Genomic DNA, 19,213 nt, shown 5'->3' with positions numbered 1-19,213 from the left:
ACCCTACATAGACTGAGACTTATGATTTCCTGAATCTTTTAATAATATGAAAATTATGTATGGCAGATGGTGTAATATTTAAATACTTTGCAATCTTGCATTGAGAAGTGTGATTTTTGAATTGTTTGACAAATCTCTAATGAAATTTGGCACCAAGTTGTGAGCCATGACCCATCTTTGCTTGAAAATCAGGATGTGCCTTTTATACCCAAACACGATACCCTCACTTATTACCAATTCACCTGCTCATTGTGGACCATTTCAAAAGTTTAACTTGGCTATTCTATAATTTTTCACAATTATTTTGCCTCTGTCCCAAAGTTTTTGGAGTGTGTTGCAGCAACCATCAAAATCAAAATTTGTTTATATTTACAAAATACAATCAAGTTGGTCAGTGAAAGCATAAAAAAAAAATATTTGTATTCTGCCAGTTAAATAAAGGTTCAAGAGAATGAACAAATCACAGATTCTTGATTTTCTTGCATTTTACAAAATGTCCCAACTTTTCCTGATTTGGGGTTGTATAATCAGGCTTCCATCCAATCCAGTCCACTAACTTCCCAATTACACATACAAATTGCAAGTCCATGACACCAAATCAAGTTTTAGGCTTCACCTATCTGTATTTACTTTGTTTGCTCCAATTTGCAGCCAATTTCATCTGTCATATGCTTCATCACCCTCCACACGAGAACTAAATTCACTTGGGGCCGAAGTGAATCAATCTGGTTGATAAACCTGCAATTATAGTCTCCTCTGCTGGACAGATGAAAGAGAATCTTTTAGAGGGGTTGTTAAGCTCATTTTCTAACATTAGTGTTACTTTCCAAAGAAGGCTGAACAGACATTCTGCACATTTCTGCAGAGAGATGAAGGCCTTGCCTCTGTCCATTTCATTTGCTTTCCAAACACCATCCTTGTCTGTTGGCTCTCTTTTCATGCCCTAAGCTTCCAAATCTTTTCTTTTTCTCCCTCTCGTTTCTGAAACTACAAAGTAAAAGATATCTGTGGAAATGATGAACGGTAGATGAGCAGAACTGCCAAAAGGGCAATACAAGTTCTAGGTAAAGTTACTAGCAACTTACAAATCAAGAAGGAACAAAAACAAAGGTCCTTGCAAAATGAATTAGACATTCTTAGACAGTTTAGTATCTGACAGGAAGATATTGTGCAATCGTTAATATTTATGAGTGCCAGAGGAAGTGAAAGTGAAAATAATTAATCAGGGTAATGGAGATGAATGTTAATTACAGCAGAATCTCTTGCTCGTTTGCTATGTCCATATCTCTGCCAAACGGAAGAACAAAAAGGTAAATGGTGAATAAAATAACAATTAGTAAAGACCTCAGCATTTAAACCTCTCTGTTAACATTCACACTGCTGCAGGCTCTGAAATAAGTGCTGAAAGATGAGGTCATGTACTCTGGTATTCAGCATATAAAACTTGGAGAAAAGATGAACACTGAGACTCACCACCTGCTTTTATCTGTTAATAGTTGACCTTTCAATTTAACAATTATAATTATTTATAAGTTTTACATATATAATTGTTTCAATTACTTTTAATAAATGTTATATTATATATAAAATAATAAACAACTAGCCAGAGGCAGCATTTTTGATAATATTCACAAAATGGCCCCCAGAATATTTTGTTAGGGCTGCACGATTAATCGCATGCTATTCTCACGCGCATTTCGTCAGTAAAGCCGGTTCCCTGATTACCGCTAAATCGCCATCACCTGCTTTTAAACGGAGCGCCTTTTAATAGACGGAGCCGTAGATCACTGAAAAGCCACGCAATATCGCGTTCATATCGCAGATGAATCGCCTGCGATAATGAACGCGATATTGCATGGCTTGTCCGTGAACTACGGCTCCGTCTATTAAAAGGCGCTCCGTTTAAAAACAGGTGATGGCGATTTAGCGGTAATCAGGGAACCGGCTTTACTGACGAAATGCGCGTGAGAATAGCATGCGATTAATCGTGCAGCCCTATATTTTGTTGTAAAATATATATAAACAGTCAATATATCAAAAGAAAGAACAGAGCCTCTGCTTTTAAACAAACAAACAAACAAAGAAAGACATTTTATTCTTAACTTTTTTAAAGAAATAAAAACCATTTAGTTCAGTTGGACAATCGACACTAGGGTTCGACTGATTATCGGCCTAGCTGATATTAAGCATTTTTTTGGTTGTGCGAACAGGGTGCTTGAAGGTATGTAAAAACATAAGTTGACAGGCAGGTAAGACATCCAATCATATCCCTCGGACAGAAGGATATGATTGGACGAACATTTTATGGTCCAACGCCTTCCACAGATACAATATATAACAATACAATACAATACATCTTTATTGTCAACCATGGTTGAATTTGTCTTTGACCACACCAACGATACACATAAAGACACATACTACAAAACACATAAAAACCATCATACTGAATCATATAGCTTTTTGATTGAAGGTGCACTATGTAAGATTTCTGTCCACTAGAGGTCGCTAGAGGCCTACTCAAAACAAAGCCGTAGCTTGATGACTGCAAGTTTGAGCACGGAATCTTGGAACATGTGGTCTTCACATCACAGCCGGTGCAAAAGAATAGGGATAGGAAAAATCATGTTCATGGATGCGATTATTAACGTTATTGTAGTATGAAGCAGAGCAGGACCGAGTGTTGTGGGAGCTGAACGAGGCCGCTGGAGTGATTGCCCAACACACGGCTCACGAGCAGCAGAACTTTTATTATGCCACAGTTGCCGGCACCACATCCGCTTTTCCGGTCGCGAGTACGAGGTAACGCAGCTCTGTTTATCATATTAGATACATTTGAGTGTGATGAAAATTATGTTATAACGTTAGTCTGTGCGTTCACTCGGTGGCTGTATCAAATATCATGCTTTACCATGCCTCAGAGAAAAACACTGTTTTGTCAAGTAGCTAACATAGCATAATCAGATGTTGATAAATGGCATGCAATTAATTTTAAAACGTATTGTATGATGGAGAAAATGCTGTATTACTGTTACTAAAAATAAAGCTGGGCAATTCCAGCGTTATGGACGTGACATTTGGAGTCAAAACTTGAAATATAAACGCTCAAAGAATGCATTTAATAGTAACATATTGAACCGTCTATTTATATATTCATAATCCCTTACTAAAGGAGTCCAGACATTAGAAAAATGTCAGTCTATTCAACTGTTTTATATTTTAGATGAGGGAAATATACAGCGTTACGGACGTGACAAAAAAAGTCACTAAGTTTTGGGTGACAACATATTTTTTAAGAATTCTGTGAATTACATTGAGCAAACCAAAAGTAATACTGCCCACTGAATGAAGAAGGGTTGGCTCTCCACAGAGCATAAAATAATAATTTTATTTAATTTTTCATGTTCGCATTAATGAGGAAAAAACAATGTTACGGATGTGACAGTTTTCCGTTACGGATGTGACCGGTCTGAAAGCGGCACAAAAGACTTGGTTTAAAACTGCTTTAAAACTTTCACAGAGACCTCAAGCAAGCATTTAAACCACCAAATACTGAAATCTGGGATACCAGTATGGTAAGACTCCACAATTTATCAAGTTTTTACTAAACTTTATACAAATGTAACGTTATACTCTGTAGTGCAAAAGGTTATGGATTAGACCTATTTCTCATGTTGACCAGCATGTGCGTTGTTCAAGAATCAATTTAGAGACCATGATTTTCCTTCTTACAGAACTGCTTGCTAAAATACATTGACAAATATTTATGTTTATCATAAAGCAGTTTAAAATCGCATGTTTTCCCCACAGTCAGGTGAACCGATTGACACTATTGCCAATCGCAATCATGTCAGTTTTATGTTTTGTGTCTAAATGACCACAAGGTTTTTCGTCTAGTTTTCAGAGTTTAAAGCGGAGTCTTGAGTCAAAATGATCAAACTTTATTTCAAGTCAAAATTATTGCAATCTTATTATTTTCATTTTGTCAGCTTGATCGCGCGGATTGTGATCAATATAGGCTAGGCTATTCATTTTTAACCAACCGGTAACGCGACATCCCAATTCTCGAGGGAAGTGTCCTATGAGACACAATGCTCTTCTATAAGTTGTACTGTATCATATAGGCCTACCTTTTGATGTTCATATTTCGTTCTCTGGCAAGAGGAAGAGAAGATCGGTTCATGTGCACCTGATCCGCCGCTTACAGGCGCTGCAGTAGCTAATCTGTCACGCGCCGTAGGCTATTAAAGAGCGACATCTATTGTTTAAATTTTGTTATAAAATCGACTGAATTTGAAAGTTAAACCTTTTTCATATTAAAACTAACAAAGCACAAAGAGTATTGCGATTATTGGATATGTTCTGATATGGTAAGCCTGAAACAGATGATAGCAATATAAAGAAGCAAACTCATAGGATTTAATATGAAGCGTCCGTAACGGTCACGTCCGTAACGCTTATTATGGTTGTTCAGAGCAACGTAGTGAAATGAATTGTTGATCCTAATAAGCATAAACATAATTTAGCTTTGCATATAAAGTTTCAAGTTATTTGCATTTATAATTGTTATATGACATAAACTTAATCTTTAAAACGTTACGGACGTGACAGAGTTCTGAAGCGTCCTGACCTCTTTATTCTAGCTCCTATAAATTCAACAGGCAGTGCTGTTATGACTAAATGAGTGTATTTATTTCTCAGGCATGCCTCCATCTTTCTACACAATGCTTACTGCTAAAATAAAGTTTAAAAAATGGGGTCTTTGATCCCTTTTTTGAAAGCATGAAATATGGTTGGTTGAAAATTTAATTTAAGCATTGTTGCTTACCACATATATTGTGGATAAACAAGGCAATTTTCTTAAAATTTCTGTTAGAGCACATTAATACAGTATATTACAGACCTAAATGGACAATTTAAAAAGGGTTTTGTTCTTTTGGTTAAAACTTTTTTTTTTCATGGTAAAGATGACCTTTGCGTGGAATTGCCCAGCTGCATCTGATTATGCTATGTTAGCTACTTGACAAAACAGTGTTTTTCTCTGAGGCATGGTAAAGCATGGTACTCACAAAAAAAAGAAAAAGAAAATTTGATTTAAACAATAAGACTAAATGTGTTGAGCTATATGACAACAATTAGTTTTCTGTCTATAAACATAACCAAACAATTGTTCCCTTGCCTATTAAAACATGTAATATATTAAAGTGCCTTTGGTTTCTCCATGGTTTTTACAAAATAAAACTGGAAACCAAGGGTAACGCGGGTATGACGCAATTGACAGGCAACTCCTCACACGTCCCGTAGCCTTGGTTAAAGGTGCCATAGAATTGAAAATTGAATTTACCTTGGCATAGTTGAATAACAAGAGTTCAGAACATGGAAATGACATACAGTGAGTCTCAAACACCATTGTTTCCTCCTTCTTATGTATATCTCATTTGTTTAAAAGACCTCAGAAGAAGTACTGTTAAATGTGGTTTAAGTTACCATAGTTTCTTACTGTATTCACAGAGACAAGAGCCATCAGTATTTTCATTATTAAACACTTGCAGTCTGTATAATGCATAACACAACTTCATTCATTGCATTAGCCGTTAGCCACGGAGCACAGCCTCAAATTCATTCAGAATCAAATGTAAACATCCAAATAAATACAATACTTACATAATCGGTTATGCTGCATGACGAACACTTTGTAAAGATCCATTTTTTGGTTATATTAGCTGTGTGAACTTTGTTTATGCAATGTATTATAGAGTCACGAGCTTGGGACGGGGAGCGCGAGCATTTAAAGGAGAAGCACGCTGAATCAGCGCATATTTAATGATGCCCCAAAACAGGCAGTTAAAAAAAATGAATAACAAAAAAAAAAATCTATGGGGTTCAGCTGAAACTTCACAGACATATTCAGGGGACACCTTAGACTTATATTACATCTTGTGAAAAAGCATTCTATGGCACCTTTAAAACTGCAATTTTCTCACGATTTACAAATAGTTGGAAACATTTAGGATATTGTAAGCACTCAAGTGAACAAAATATATAATACTGACTGAAAAATGTTTTTTGGATATTTTACTGCAAAAATCTTACATATATTGCACCTTTAATAAATCCTAATCGCAGCAGGTACAAAAGACCTTTTATAAATATTTGCTCTAGGCATTAAAAATGATATGATACGATATAAATATAAATACATATAAATATATTACACCACTTAACTTAGTGATTGCTTTTGGGATGTGAAGAGACTTTCAGCCTGCATAACAAAAAATGTTTTTGAATTAAATCACCTACCCTGCCTTTAAAAAGGTGGTGTGAGACTGAAAAACAGCGAGACAACACAAAAGATGTCATCTATTATGTTTAAATAGACCAGCCAAAAAAAAATAAAAAAATCATCTTTGGGCACTTTGGGACTTTTCTCAGCAAATATTGATATTTGTGATTCATTGTGAATAATTTGATGAATTATTCAGCACTGTGTAAATAATTCATCAAAAAGTTTCACCAAGTGAGAGCCTATGTCTATTCTCTTAACTTTTAAACCCACATGGCAGCCAGATCAGTGTGCTCGCACCTCAGCAAAGATCAGACAGGGTAATCTAATTACTGAAACAATGCAGCCTACATTACGGACTAGCTGTAGCACTGAAGTTTGTTCTGCAGTCGTGCTGAGAGGTCCGGCTGGAGTGGACAGACCTGCTCTGCACTCATTAAAGCAGCTAAGCACCACCTGGGCTCTGCTCTCAAAGCTCATTAGACCGGACTTGCAATTAAAGGACTAGTTTAACCACAAATTAAAATTCTGTCATCATTTATCCTTATATTGTTAGTATGTGTTATTTTGTAGAATGTCTGAGCTGTTAATTTAAATACCAGAGAAATGAATGGGGACACGCATAAAGCTGAGGTGATCAAGTTATGCTAAATGATGCTTACTACATGGGTATCTGTAAACATCAACTAAGACATGAAAGAACTTGCCCTATTCTCTAGTGTGATGCACATGTGATCAGAGTCCAACCACACACACACACACACACACACACACACACACACACACACACACACACACACACACACACACACACACACACACACACACACACACACACACACAAACACACACACACATACACAAACACTTATATTCAAATGATCTATGTAAAGATATTGTGTTATCAAAATTGAATAATAATATAACAATATACAATATTGTTTATATATTGTCAGTATAACAATAAACAAAAATATTTGTCTAGTCTACTAACTTACACCAAAACATTTTAATACATAAAGAAAATACATTCCCACAGATACCGGAACACAAATTAACTGTTGAACAGTTTTAAATTGATTTTGTTAAAACAATCAAATTGGAAATGATTCAGGGAAATTGAGTTTTTAGTAAACTCAAAATTCATAATGTTTCTTAGGTTTATTTTAATTGCCAATAAAATTATAAAAAAATATGCTGTGACCATTCAATAAATCATTCAGCCCTACTTACGCTGTTTGAAATCCTCATGTAAAGTCTGTTCCTAGTCTAACTGTAGCAGCATGCTTAGCTTAAGAATCTTAAGGAAAGGGCATGCTTTGCAGGTTTACCCAGATCAACAACTATGTACGTTTTTCATTTCATGCATGCATTCATTTTATGCATGCAAACACACACACACATATATACATTCATTCTCTCCCTCTCCCTCTCCCTCTCCCTCTCCCTCTCCCTCTCCCTCTCCCTCTCCCTCTCCCTCTCCCTCTCCGAATCGCATTATTACTGGTGTGGCCTGTGCTGGAGACAGGGGGCCTCACACTAATCTTGCATGAAGACAGGGCTATTGGGCAAGTGTCAGGGTGCTTGCAAACAGGAGGAACGCTTGCACGGAAATGAAAATAAAGAAAAGGCAGAGAGGAGGTGATGGGTCCCATAGAACATACTGGCAAGAAGAGAGCGCGAGAGAGAGAGAAACATGGGGAGCATTGAGCACAGACTCCTGGAAGTGCTGGAGAGTAAAAGAGATAAAGAGACATTGAGGAGCTACTGAAGGCTTTGAAAATGGGAGGACAGGCAAAGTGAGAAAGATACACAAGGAGAAAGAAAAGGGGGAAAGGCTTTAAACAGTTTTATGAGGCCCTTCTCTTCCTCAAAAGCTGATTGGCTAACCATTGGGGCTGGGTATTATATGAATACTTATGATATACTTTCTATTATTTGGCTAGTGATTAAAAAATTAACCAACACTGCAAATGTTAAAAAGATTTTTTTTTTACTTTTTTCCTAGGAAAAATTTCTAGGAAAGTTTCCCATATCAAGAATCAGTTGAATGTCGACGTGAATCAATTTGAATCTGATCCAATGATTTGCTTGACATTTATAAATGACATTTTTGATGTTTATAAATAAAATTAATAAAAAGGAAAAAGATCCTTCTGCGTTTAAAAAAAAGAAAGAGCTATTTTACCTATATTTTTACTGCATTTTACCTTTTGAATTTACATTTTGATAGTAATAAAGTTTAAAGTGGTTGAAAGTGTTCTCTTAGCAGCACTTAGTCTATTCAAAATTTAAAAAAAAAAACAATAAAACCTAAATTTGACATTTTAGTGGGTTTCTTTTATTTTTTACAGTTTTTTTTTTACAGTGCACAGAATAAATAAGAGTAAAAACATCAACATCCCCCTTTTCTTGTTCACTACAATCCCTTTTTTCTCATCTATGTATCTCAAAACCTTTCACTTTCTTCATAAGTTTCTCAGCTCACCATTTTACCTACTACAAACCACTGTAACTTCCACACTTCATAACCAGGTGGTCTGTGTGCGAGAAAGTTGAATTGCTCCCCTTCGACTAAATAAAAATCAGGAAATACATTAAAGATGCCACACTGGCACAAGGCAGACTATAACACATGCACACACACACACACACACACACACACACAAATCTCAGTAGGCAGCATAGAAATTTAAGCACAACTAATGAAATGCGCAACATCCTCCCAAAACTCAAACCACTGACAAATCTCATAATCGCATAAAATAGGGGTGCACAACATAGCAGAATATATCAGTACTATATGAAAGCAATAGGTTGTTTGCAAATGACGTCATTGCTGCAGCGCAAAATGCGGTTGAAGGGCAAGGAGTGATTTTTCTATATAGAAATCCTATCACAAACTCATAATTCTATGTTTTGCGTCATTTATGGTTGCTCAAATCAATCAAACTGAGAAATCACAATGAGCTTTTATCGTTTACATAACTTACATTTTAACTTTAAAAGTTGTCACCTTTTATAGCGTTTTGCATCTGCTGATACTGAAATAAATATGGATACCTGCTTACCTTATTTGTTTTTGACTTGGTTAAATATTCACATTCTTCATGGTATCATGGTTTGCAGGGAAGACAAGATATTTTATCCCATTGCATGATCATTTGGTGTTTTCACTTCAGTTTTGTAGAATTCCATTTACAATGTTGATCCGGTTACCATGAAAACAGTGTCACACACTGATGCTTCAGCCATCACATGGTAGAAAATGTCCAAATAAAATATGTGATATGTAAAATATGAGGGGCATTCAGCAGACAGACACCCTTTTTTACAGTCAATGACAGACACTGACACACTGTATTTTTTTATATTCATTTCAACAAATGACAACCAAAATCAAACCCATATAAGCTTGTGAACAGTTCTGAAGTGGCTGCGTGCAAGTTATGTTCATTCACAAGCTGAGTGAGAGTCATACTCGCAAATGTAATGTTAATTATTAAACCAAACAAAATACTAAACTTTCAAAAACACTCAGCAATGTGATTATTTTATTGAGTGATAAGGAGTGGGTTCAATCAGTGACATTATTAGATTTGCTATATACAGCGTCTCCCCGTCACCTCCTCAACCTGCTTCCCTTAGTGTGTTTTTAAAATTGTATTACATTATCCAGTTTTTTAGCTGAATGATGATGTGAGCTCCTGTTTCAATTCTTGATTCAGCATAAATGACCTACAATGGCAACATTTTTCAAAATCACAAAAGAAAATCAAAAATACTGCCCTAACTTCACTAACAGAAAGACAGCGCAATATAAACAAACCAGACTAGAACTGAACACGGCGTGACGGCAGCTTCACATTCTCTATATCTACCTCCTCAATGGCAGTCAAGTCATTCAATTCAATAGAAAAAATTGCTCCTCTTCATAACATAAGGTTCACGTCCAAAATATGTTGTGATTTTCTGTTTATACCTTTCTAAACCAGCACAGTACAGACTTTTCTCCATCTCTTCCATTCTAATTTTCACTGCTTGCCCTACATAATTCATTCCGCGCATCACCAGAGCCATGTGATTGCAAACAACCTATCGTGAAGATACAGCACTAGCCTCGAGTACCTTATTGATTTTATAAAACGGTTACCACACAATAAAATATTAAAGCCAAAAATATGTATCAATGCAACTTTCATGAAGTAAATTTTCACTAATAGCCTTCCTTCCGCCAGAAAAAATAGTCCCTGACTATGAACAACAACAGAAGTTACATTATTACGCCATTAGATGGTGGCAAAGACTGTCTTTATGAGTGTGTCAGTCAGAAGCGAAGACTTTTACATTGAAAAGAATTGTTGTGAAGACGGAACAAAACGCAACTGACAAATGCTCTGACTAGCACTGTCAGTCAGGGGAAAACCCCTAACTGTTAAAAGGACAGGATAATACATCGGACATATAAACAGAACATAGGATTGATCTGAAGGAAAATGCTAAATCTGAATGCAGGTAAATCGCTCAATCGATCTTTTTCTCAATGTACATACACCTAAAAAAGTGTATTGTAAGCTTCAATGAACAATATCAACTGAGAACAAACAGTTTACATTGCTAAGAGTGGTTGCTAAGGGTGTTGTGTAGCGATACACAGAACCGTTGGGTATCATGAATAAAACAGCTCTTGACCAATCAGAATCAAGGACAGGAACTAACTGTTTTATAATTGTTATTAATATTAAAGAGATGTTTTTAAATAATTTGATTGTAAATACTAATTTTACCCATTTTACATTTTTAAAAGTTAATCTTTGAAAACAATAATTGAATAACACTTAAATATTTTGGAAATCTCAAAAAATCCATTTATTGTAATGTTGTAATGTTTATCATTTAAATGTTTAGTTTTTAGTGTTTTGTTATTTATTTCTTCAAAATAATACAGAATTGTAATATCGGCCAGTCATCGGCCATTACATGAAAATAATTATTGAATTATTGGTCTCGGTCATAATTGAAAACCCTGTAACATCCCTAATCGCAAACAGTCTTAGCAACCTGATAAAAAAGGACCTGACCATGTGTGTACAGTATGTGAGTGTGTAATAATCCAGTGGATGTTCCAGAGCACCACTGAAAGATTAAGTAAGGTCAAGAGAGTTCTTACTCTCCTTCTCTCTCAGAGAGTATAAAAATATAGAAAAAAAATACCAAATCTTCAAACATCTTTTTCTATCCTTCAGCAAGGAGAGCACCATAAAATATACCAACTCTCCATGTCGTAAATACAACTGTGAGAGTCGTTTAACAACCTCATCTCAACGGAGGATCATAGCTACTTAGAGCAGATACCATGCTGCACTGCTGTGATTTAGGATACTTTTCAGCTCAATTTCCACAGCTGACAAAGTACAGAAAACATTGAGGAGAAAGGTAAGGACCTGTGTGAATAAATGAGACTGAGAAAAGTCTGGCCAAGTTGACAAACTCAAAAGAAGAATAATCTCTGAAGCCCTCCCCAATCCACACACACACACACACACACACACACTCTGATACCGGCTTACACACATTGGGAGAATGTCTGTCAGTGCACAGATGGGTATTAGCCAAATGATTTATTCATAAAAACAGGTATTGAAATATTCTTCGGATTCTATTCCAGGCCAAAATTGGGAAAGTGACAAGCGAGTGAGAGCATAAATAACAGAAATGTAAATAAAGCAGAGTCATGTTGAAATATTCCACTAATCTTGTCAGGGATTAGATGGTCATAGACGTGTGCTCTCAGGCACAAGACTGATGAAAAAGGAACTGGGATTCGGGGGGTTTGCAGTATGCCAATTTGCCAAACAATACATACATACACATATATGCACGGCCACCATATCAGTATCGGCCGATACGTGGTAATTTTAAATGGTATCATTGTCGACCCTATAACTAAATAAGGCCGCTATAGTAAAGGCAATAGATAGATAATGTATTATTTCCTACAGGTGAGGCTCTTCAGATGCGCATATTCAGAATTGCTTGAAGTATGACTGGAATAACTTCAAAAAGGAAAATACAGTTAAATGCAACATGTGCAGCGCAAGTCTGTCACATAGGCTACATAAAATGATAGTAAGAACACTACTGAATTACTACTAAAAGAATGTTGTGAATTCTTTGTTCGCCCGTGTTTTAGCGAGTTGTTACGGGAAGAGCGCATCCACACCTTCATGATTAGCACAGTCAAGTTCGCTTATGCAGTCGCAATCTTTTGTGCAATTTTAAGCTCCAATATTATGTGTTTGTGTTCATATATATATATATATATAAATGATTTCTCTCATATAGGATGTGTTTGGTTAATTAACGCAGTAGTATATTGCAGTAGGAGTTACACATTATGACTAGCACATAACTTCAGATCAAGTTCACTCATGCATTCGCATTAATTTTAGCAGATATAATATTATGTTTATGTTGCATAAATATCTGATTAATCTCACATAGGTTTCACTGAGTTAATTAACCCGCTAATATAGCGCTTCAGTTTCCGAGTGTTCATTCAGCTCTTCAGCTTCAGCACACGCAGCACAAACACCAAGGCTGTTATTTGAAACAGTAATATTAATTTAAAAAAACATTGATGCATTATTAATAATAACTAGCGCTTTTTTTATTTTTATAAATTATTTATATTTATAAATTATTTATAAAATAATTTATAAATTTATAGTATTATTTTCAATAGGGTTTTATTAAAATCAGTGCATTTTATTTATCCATGCACATGCATTTTTATTTTTTATACGTGTTGTCCAATGACTTGTTTGCTTTATTTAGCCATTATTTTATTTCTTTGTAAGGCAATAGATTACTTTTTTTTTTTTTTTTTTTTTTTTTTTTTTAAGAAATTTGGTCATCGGTGTGTAAAATGTATTAATTTATTCATGTGAAGATTATCACGACGAACAAAACGTAAGAATTATAAACTTTTGTTGGTCATGGTTACAGTGCTTACTTTCTGAAATAATCCAAAAGTCAATGGAAAAATCCTATTAGGTTTTTGTTGAGGGAACCAAGGTAACTTCTGGATTGGCCTACAAAAATACATCATCACAGAAGCACTCTAGCGTCTTCAGTGCCACCCACTGCAAAACCAAAACCTGTAGGATACACAAATCCAAAATCTAACATTAGTACCAAATGTGAAAAGCAGCATTCTTATGCTCTTTCTACCTCCTCTCTCCTTTTTACAGGCCTGCCAAACAAATCACTGGCCTGTGGCTGATTGTACCGCACACCTTGATGAGCAGAGACCACCTGGAACCCATCTACAACAAGAATACAATGTGAGGGGAAAAAATAGATAAATGAAACAAAAAGCGTGTTATTACCACTTCAGCTGCCCTTCACCAATGGCTACTGAGTGTGCTGGAGGCAGTGTCTTTGTTCACCTCTCCCTTTATTCGGTTTCCTTCTCTCCCTATGTGTCTGTCACATTCCCCACCCCCACTTACTGAGAGCAAACAGAAACCCAAGATTTCATATCAGTAAGTAGCTCATGAAACTAACCCGAAAAGCTTATCCAGGCAATATCCACAATATGAAGATGAAAACACGTACGTTGTGACTCTCTGTTTCTTCCTCTCTCACTCTCCTTAGCTCTATTACACTTCCTTAATGAATAAATTTTCACAATATATCAGCATTACAGAGGAAATGCAAGTCAAAAAGGTCCCATATGCTTTCTAAAGTTTCATAAATGGGTATGCATGCATGAGAGTATTGAAAGTGTGACAGTTTCGAGAGGACACAGACTGAATGCTTCATGCTAATGAATGTTCGCACATTCAAACAAGACATCATCATTTTGGCATAAGTGCTACTTGGGTAAAAACAAGCCTCTGTTTAGTAAATTGAAGAGTTTTTTCACAAACAGGACCTTCTTGCCCTTGAACTCAAATAACCCCACTGATCTGGCATATCCACACACATACACACACAGGAGACACTAATTGGATTTATATTATGCACATGCACAGTTCATGGTCACCTGGGTCTTTGTTTCACAAGAACTTCACTCCCACCATCACATGCACATGCTCAATCTCACAAAAAAACCAATGCATGTTTTCTGATCATATTAATGAAACAAAAAAACCTCACGGGCAATAACAAAGCACGGCAATAATTACCACAGCAATAACCAGTTTCAATCAGTAACGAGTTCTCTGCCAGCGAGATTTGGAGGAGCATTATGATATTGATGACAAGCAAAGGTCTCCCAAAAATGAAAATTCTGATCATTAACATTTACTCTACCTTATGTTGTTTTGAACCTCTATGAATTTCTTTCTCTTTTGTTTGTGGAGCAAAAACTATTAATAAATAAAGAATATCCTGAGAACTTGGCTGTCAAGTCCAAAACAACAACAAAAAGCACCATGTGCTATATTGCAAGATTTCTGAAGTCTTCTAATAGCTTGGTGAGATGAACAATAAAAACAAACAAACAAAAAATTTGTTATTCACTAAAAATCCTGACATCCACACTAGCTCTCCTTGGAGCATTCGAGAGTTCACAAGAAAAGTAGCAATGCCCATTTCGAGAATGAATCATTCTTTGGAGTCTGATCTTTTTAAATGAATCTGTTGATCTAGATCCTAAAAAAAAAAAAAAAAAAAAAAAAAAAAAAAATCTGAATGATTTGTTCAGGAATTGATCTGATCCTGTTTGCAAAAGTTAACAGACCATAGGAGAAAATCAGTGAAGATTAATCATTCAAACAAACATTCTGTTTATCAGTCAAATAAATCATATGGCTTCAAAAAACCTATAAGATATTGTATGATGACTTTTATGATGCTTTTGCATCTGTTTTGAAGCCTGAAACTTGCAGCAATCATTCATTTTAACTGCATAAAAAAGACTGACCAATACAAATTGTAAATTTTTCATTATGTTTTTGATGAAAGAAAGTCAAAAAAATGACATAAGAATGAGTAAATGGTGACAGGATGTTCATTTTTGGGTGAACAATTGATTTTTTGTTTTTTTTTGTTTTTTCATATGGAAATGAAAGAAGTGTAAACCTGCTGACTGACTACAACATGTATCCCAAAATCGATATAGTTTACTTTCTCTTCCCCAGAAATGACTCCGAGACCAATTCACATGAAAAGGGATGTAAAATGTAAAAAATGTGAATCACTCAGCATGACTGTACATATCATAAAAATATAGATTTCTGACCAATACTCTCCTTTCTTCCTGTTAACAGGCACACCTGCACATTTCACCCCAAAAAAAAAAAAAAAAAAAACACATTTACATTTCCATGAGGAATACTTCCTACTTCAAAGTAAACAAATGATATCCTCCTCACAAGGTGCTGCAATACTTGGAGAGCAGTACCAGGAAATGATTGTACTAGAAGCAGTGTTTGCTCATTCATTTAGCTCCGCTTTACTCTGTGTGTACTATGTGTGTGCGTGTGTGGATTGAATAAGAAAGGAGTGCATTCAGACACGTAATACAAGAGCTCAGTCTAATAACTACATGTAATACATTACACAACTAACACAGACAAGCTATGTTAGTTGTAACCCTGCACGGTCATTTAATATAAAAATGAGATATTATTCCCAAAGGCATCTCTCGTGTCTCTGAAACATGCTATGCTATGTGATACAGATGGTTAGGCTCATTATCTCAACAGATTCAATAAACATTCCACGGAAAGACAGGATACCTGATTATCGCTCTGACCTGTGACCTTGTACGATATGTCCTATTTGACCTCTTTTTAAGAGATCGAGAGAAAAAAATGATTTTGTGTGTTTGTGTATGTGCGAGAGAGATATGGATCGGCCCCTCATTATATTTGTGGTGAAGGTATGTGAAACACATTGTTACTTAAAAACAGCCATGAAATCTGTTGTGATGTCTCAAAAGTGGCAACTCCAACACAATACATGTATCGGAGTCATAAAGAAAAATTGCCTGTCAACTCTGTCAGATTTTTTCCAGTGATAATGTCTTTCCTCGAAGAAAATAAATACATCATGAAATAAAATATACAATAGAGAATAGTGACAAGAAACAATATGACAAACACAACTCAAACTTTCAAGCTGTAAGATATCTTTGACACAATTCTGCTGCACAAAACATCTGCCAAACAGAATACACCACTCTCAAAAGTGCATTAATTCATCAAAAGTGATAGTAAAGACATTTATAATGTTACAAAAGATTTGTACTTCAAATAAATGCTGTTCTTTTGAACTTCCTATTTATCAAAGAACCCAAATAAAATGATCACGGTTTAAAAATACTAAACTCAACACTGATAATAATAGGAAATGCTTCTTGAGTACCAAATCAGCATATTAGAATGATTTCTTAAGGATCATGTGAAACTGAAGACTAAAATAATGATGCTGAAAATTCAGCTTTGCCATCACAGGAATAAATTACATTTAAAAATATATTAAAATAGAAAACGGTTATTTTAAATTGTAATAATATTTCACAACATTACTGTTTTTATCATATTTTGTTCAAATAAATACAAACTCTAAAGAGTCTTTTATCTCCAAATGTACAAGTTACATGCATTTTTGTCACTTATTTCTGGCTATGATGATTATCACATTCATATCGAAATTCTGTTTTCAACTATTTTCTCTCTGACTCACTTTTTTTCACAAACAAGTACAGGGGAACATGCTCACATCAAATCCCAAAACTAACATTGTGAACGTAAAAAAAAAAACAACTGTTTTATAGTTCAGGATTATTGAGCTACCGCTATAAAATGTACTAGCAGGACATTTCGTCAGCATTGATTCATGTCGTAATAAATAAATGTCCATGTGATGTTCATCTAAGACTGAAGGCCATCCTGAGAAACATAAATAGTCTCTAGCCACTAAGCCAGTCTCTAGCGAAGAGCCCACTTCATCTTCAGACACAAAGCTCTGTGATTAGAATTTGGTACTGAAAAAAGAGACACAGAAAGAAAGGGAGAGGGAGCAGTATGTGTTGTGAAGTGTTGCTATTACCGTCTCCATGGGCAACTAAAAAGGAATCCTGCCAATTCTGTGAGTAGGTTGTGTCTGGGAGGGGAGTGCAAAGCACAATCCGTAAGGTATTATTCTAATTCAATGTCTGTCCAAGTCCACAGAAAAACATCCAGAAGAGAGAGGGGAGCATTCAGCCTGCTGACAGCCCAAGAGAGCGCTTCTACCTGGGGAGAAACCCCACAGATACCCTGCCTGCTGGAGATACCACATGAAACAGGGCACCTTAGCATGAATCCATTTAAACAAGCATAACCGAAGCCAAGAAAACACCAGGTGCATGTGACAAACCTGAACCGAGGGGAACGATAGCTGGCAATGGCACAAAAAAATCGGAGCGTAAATTTCATTATTTCTCTCAAATCAAACTGGAACAAATGAAAATAACATAAGTCAGATCAGGTGGTTTCATATAAACACAAATAAATTGATTAATAAAAATGGGTCAAAAAAATTAAAAGCCACAAAAAAATTCACTGCATGTGCAGCAAGTGTTTCCTGATGTGTGTAAATTCAAGAACTATGTGGGAACAAGGTGAAGGCGCCTCTTTCTCCTACTTGATAAATGCAACCAACCATTCCTGCCCCACATACTAGTTTGTGTACAGCTGAGAAAGCTTAGCAGGCGGCACACAGCACCACTCACAAATACAGAACAAGAGCAATAGAAGTATGACCTTTATAATCCTACATCCCACATCCTACATGACTAAAACACTGCGTTGCTATATTTGATCAGCATGTCCAGAATACAGTGCAAATTTGTGCGACTGTCAAATTATGGCATGAGAAAGCAAAGTAACTGCATGTTCAATTTTAATTCAGTTTTCGGAAAAAGGAGTTCTCTCCACTGCGCCTCCGAACACTCCACTTTACCAAATTAATCAACTAACCAGGATAATTACTGCACTTGCAATTAATACTGTGACCAATACATCGGAATAATTACATTCTGTGGCAGTTGTGCCTTTCTCCCCTCTGCTGTAGCCTACAGCTCAATTAAGGCATTCGACTTGCTGATTACGATTTTTATGTTTGTCTTTCATTAGCAAGTCCTGCAAAAATCAATCTTGCCTGTGTCAACCTTCCTGTAAAGTCCTACTTACATTTACAGCTAATAACTGGATGTGTAATAATACGCTCAAAATATGCCCACATAAAATTCCATGCGCAATGTCCATTTTACACGTATTACATGTCACTATTATTATTTACAATAATAATGTGTGATTACAAGCAGTTTCACAAAGACAAACATCAAGTGCATCGTCTATTACTGATACATACTACACACACAGTAAAACAAACACTGTATTCTAAACGTATGTATACAGTGTGTGGTGTCATACTTTATAATACATAAAAATAGGATATAGAACTTCCAGTTTTGAGGTCCCTACAGCCAAAACTCATGACAGTTGAACCAAGTTTATGCCTGTGGTTTCAAAACCTAGTGAGTAGTCTAGATAGACAGCCTTTCTGGCATCATAAACTGCTATTTGAGAACTCAGTTTAAGGAGGGACAAAGAAGATACCTGCATGGCTATATAAGACACCGGTTAAAAAAATGAGGTTCTAATTACTCACGGCAGTTCTCCTCGTCGCTGTTATCCGAGCAGTCATCATCATCATCACATCTCCATGGAGTCGGGATACATCTGCCGTTACTGCACTGAAACTGACCGCTTTCACAGTCCGGTTTAGTTCCTGTCATATTAAAACATTGTGTGTAAATGCAGGGTGCAGATTTTGGGGGAGATCAAGTTTTTAACCAAGGGCAATAATCACCACAGACACTGTTCAACCAATATGAGTTTTTCCTTTCGTCCCCCTCATCTTTACTTTAAC

The 19,213-nt window shown here is 35.8% G+C and overlaps 1 protein-coding gene across 5 annotated transcripts in view; it reads right to left on the bottom strand.

The window, feature by feature from the left end:
- lrp8 (low density lipoprotein receptor-related protein 8, apolipoprotein e receptor) overlaps positions 1-19,213 on the bottom strand; it is a 180,199-nt gene that overhangs the window by 160,040 nt on the left and 946 nt on the right. For all 5 annotated transcript variants that reach the window (XM_067374730.1, XM_067374733.1, XM_067374731.1 and 2 more), the window contains exon 2: positions 18,953-19,072. In XM_067374730.1, the coding sequence (XP_067230831.1) occupies positions 18,953-19,072 (120 nt within the window). The remainder of the gene's footprint in view (positions 1-18,952; positions 19,073-19,213) is intronic.

The sequence above is a fragment of the Chanodichthys erythropterus genome, chromosome 21 (genome assembly GCF_024489055.1).
Source record: "Chanodichthys erythropterus isolate Z2021 chromosome 21, ASM2448905v1, whole genome shotgun sequence".
In the NCBI taxonomy this organism is placed as follows: Eukaryota; Metazoa; Chordata; class Actinopteri; order Cypriniformes; family Xenocyprididae; genus Chanodichthys; species Chanodichthys erythropterus.
The sequence above is the reverse complement of the archived record's forward strand: the minus strand, read 5'-3'. Positions and strand labels throughout refer to the sequence as shown.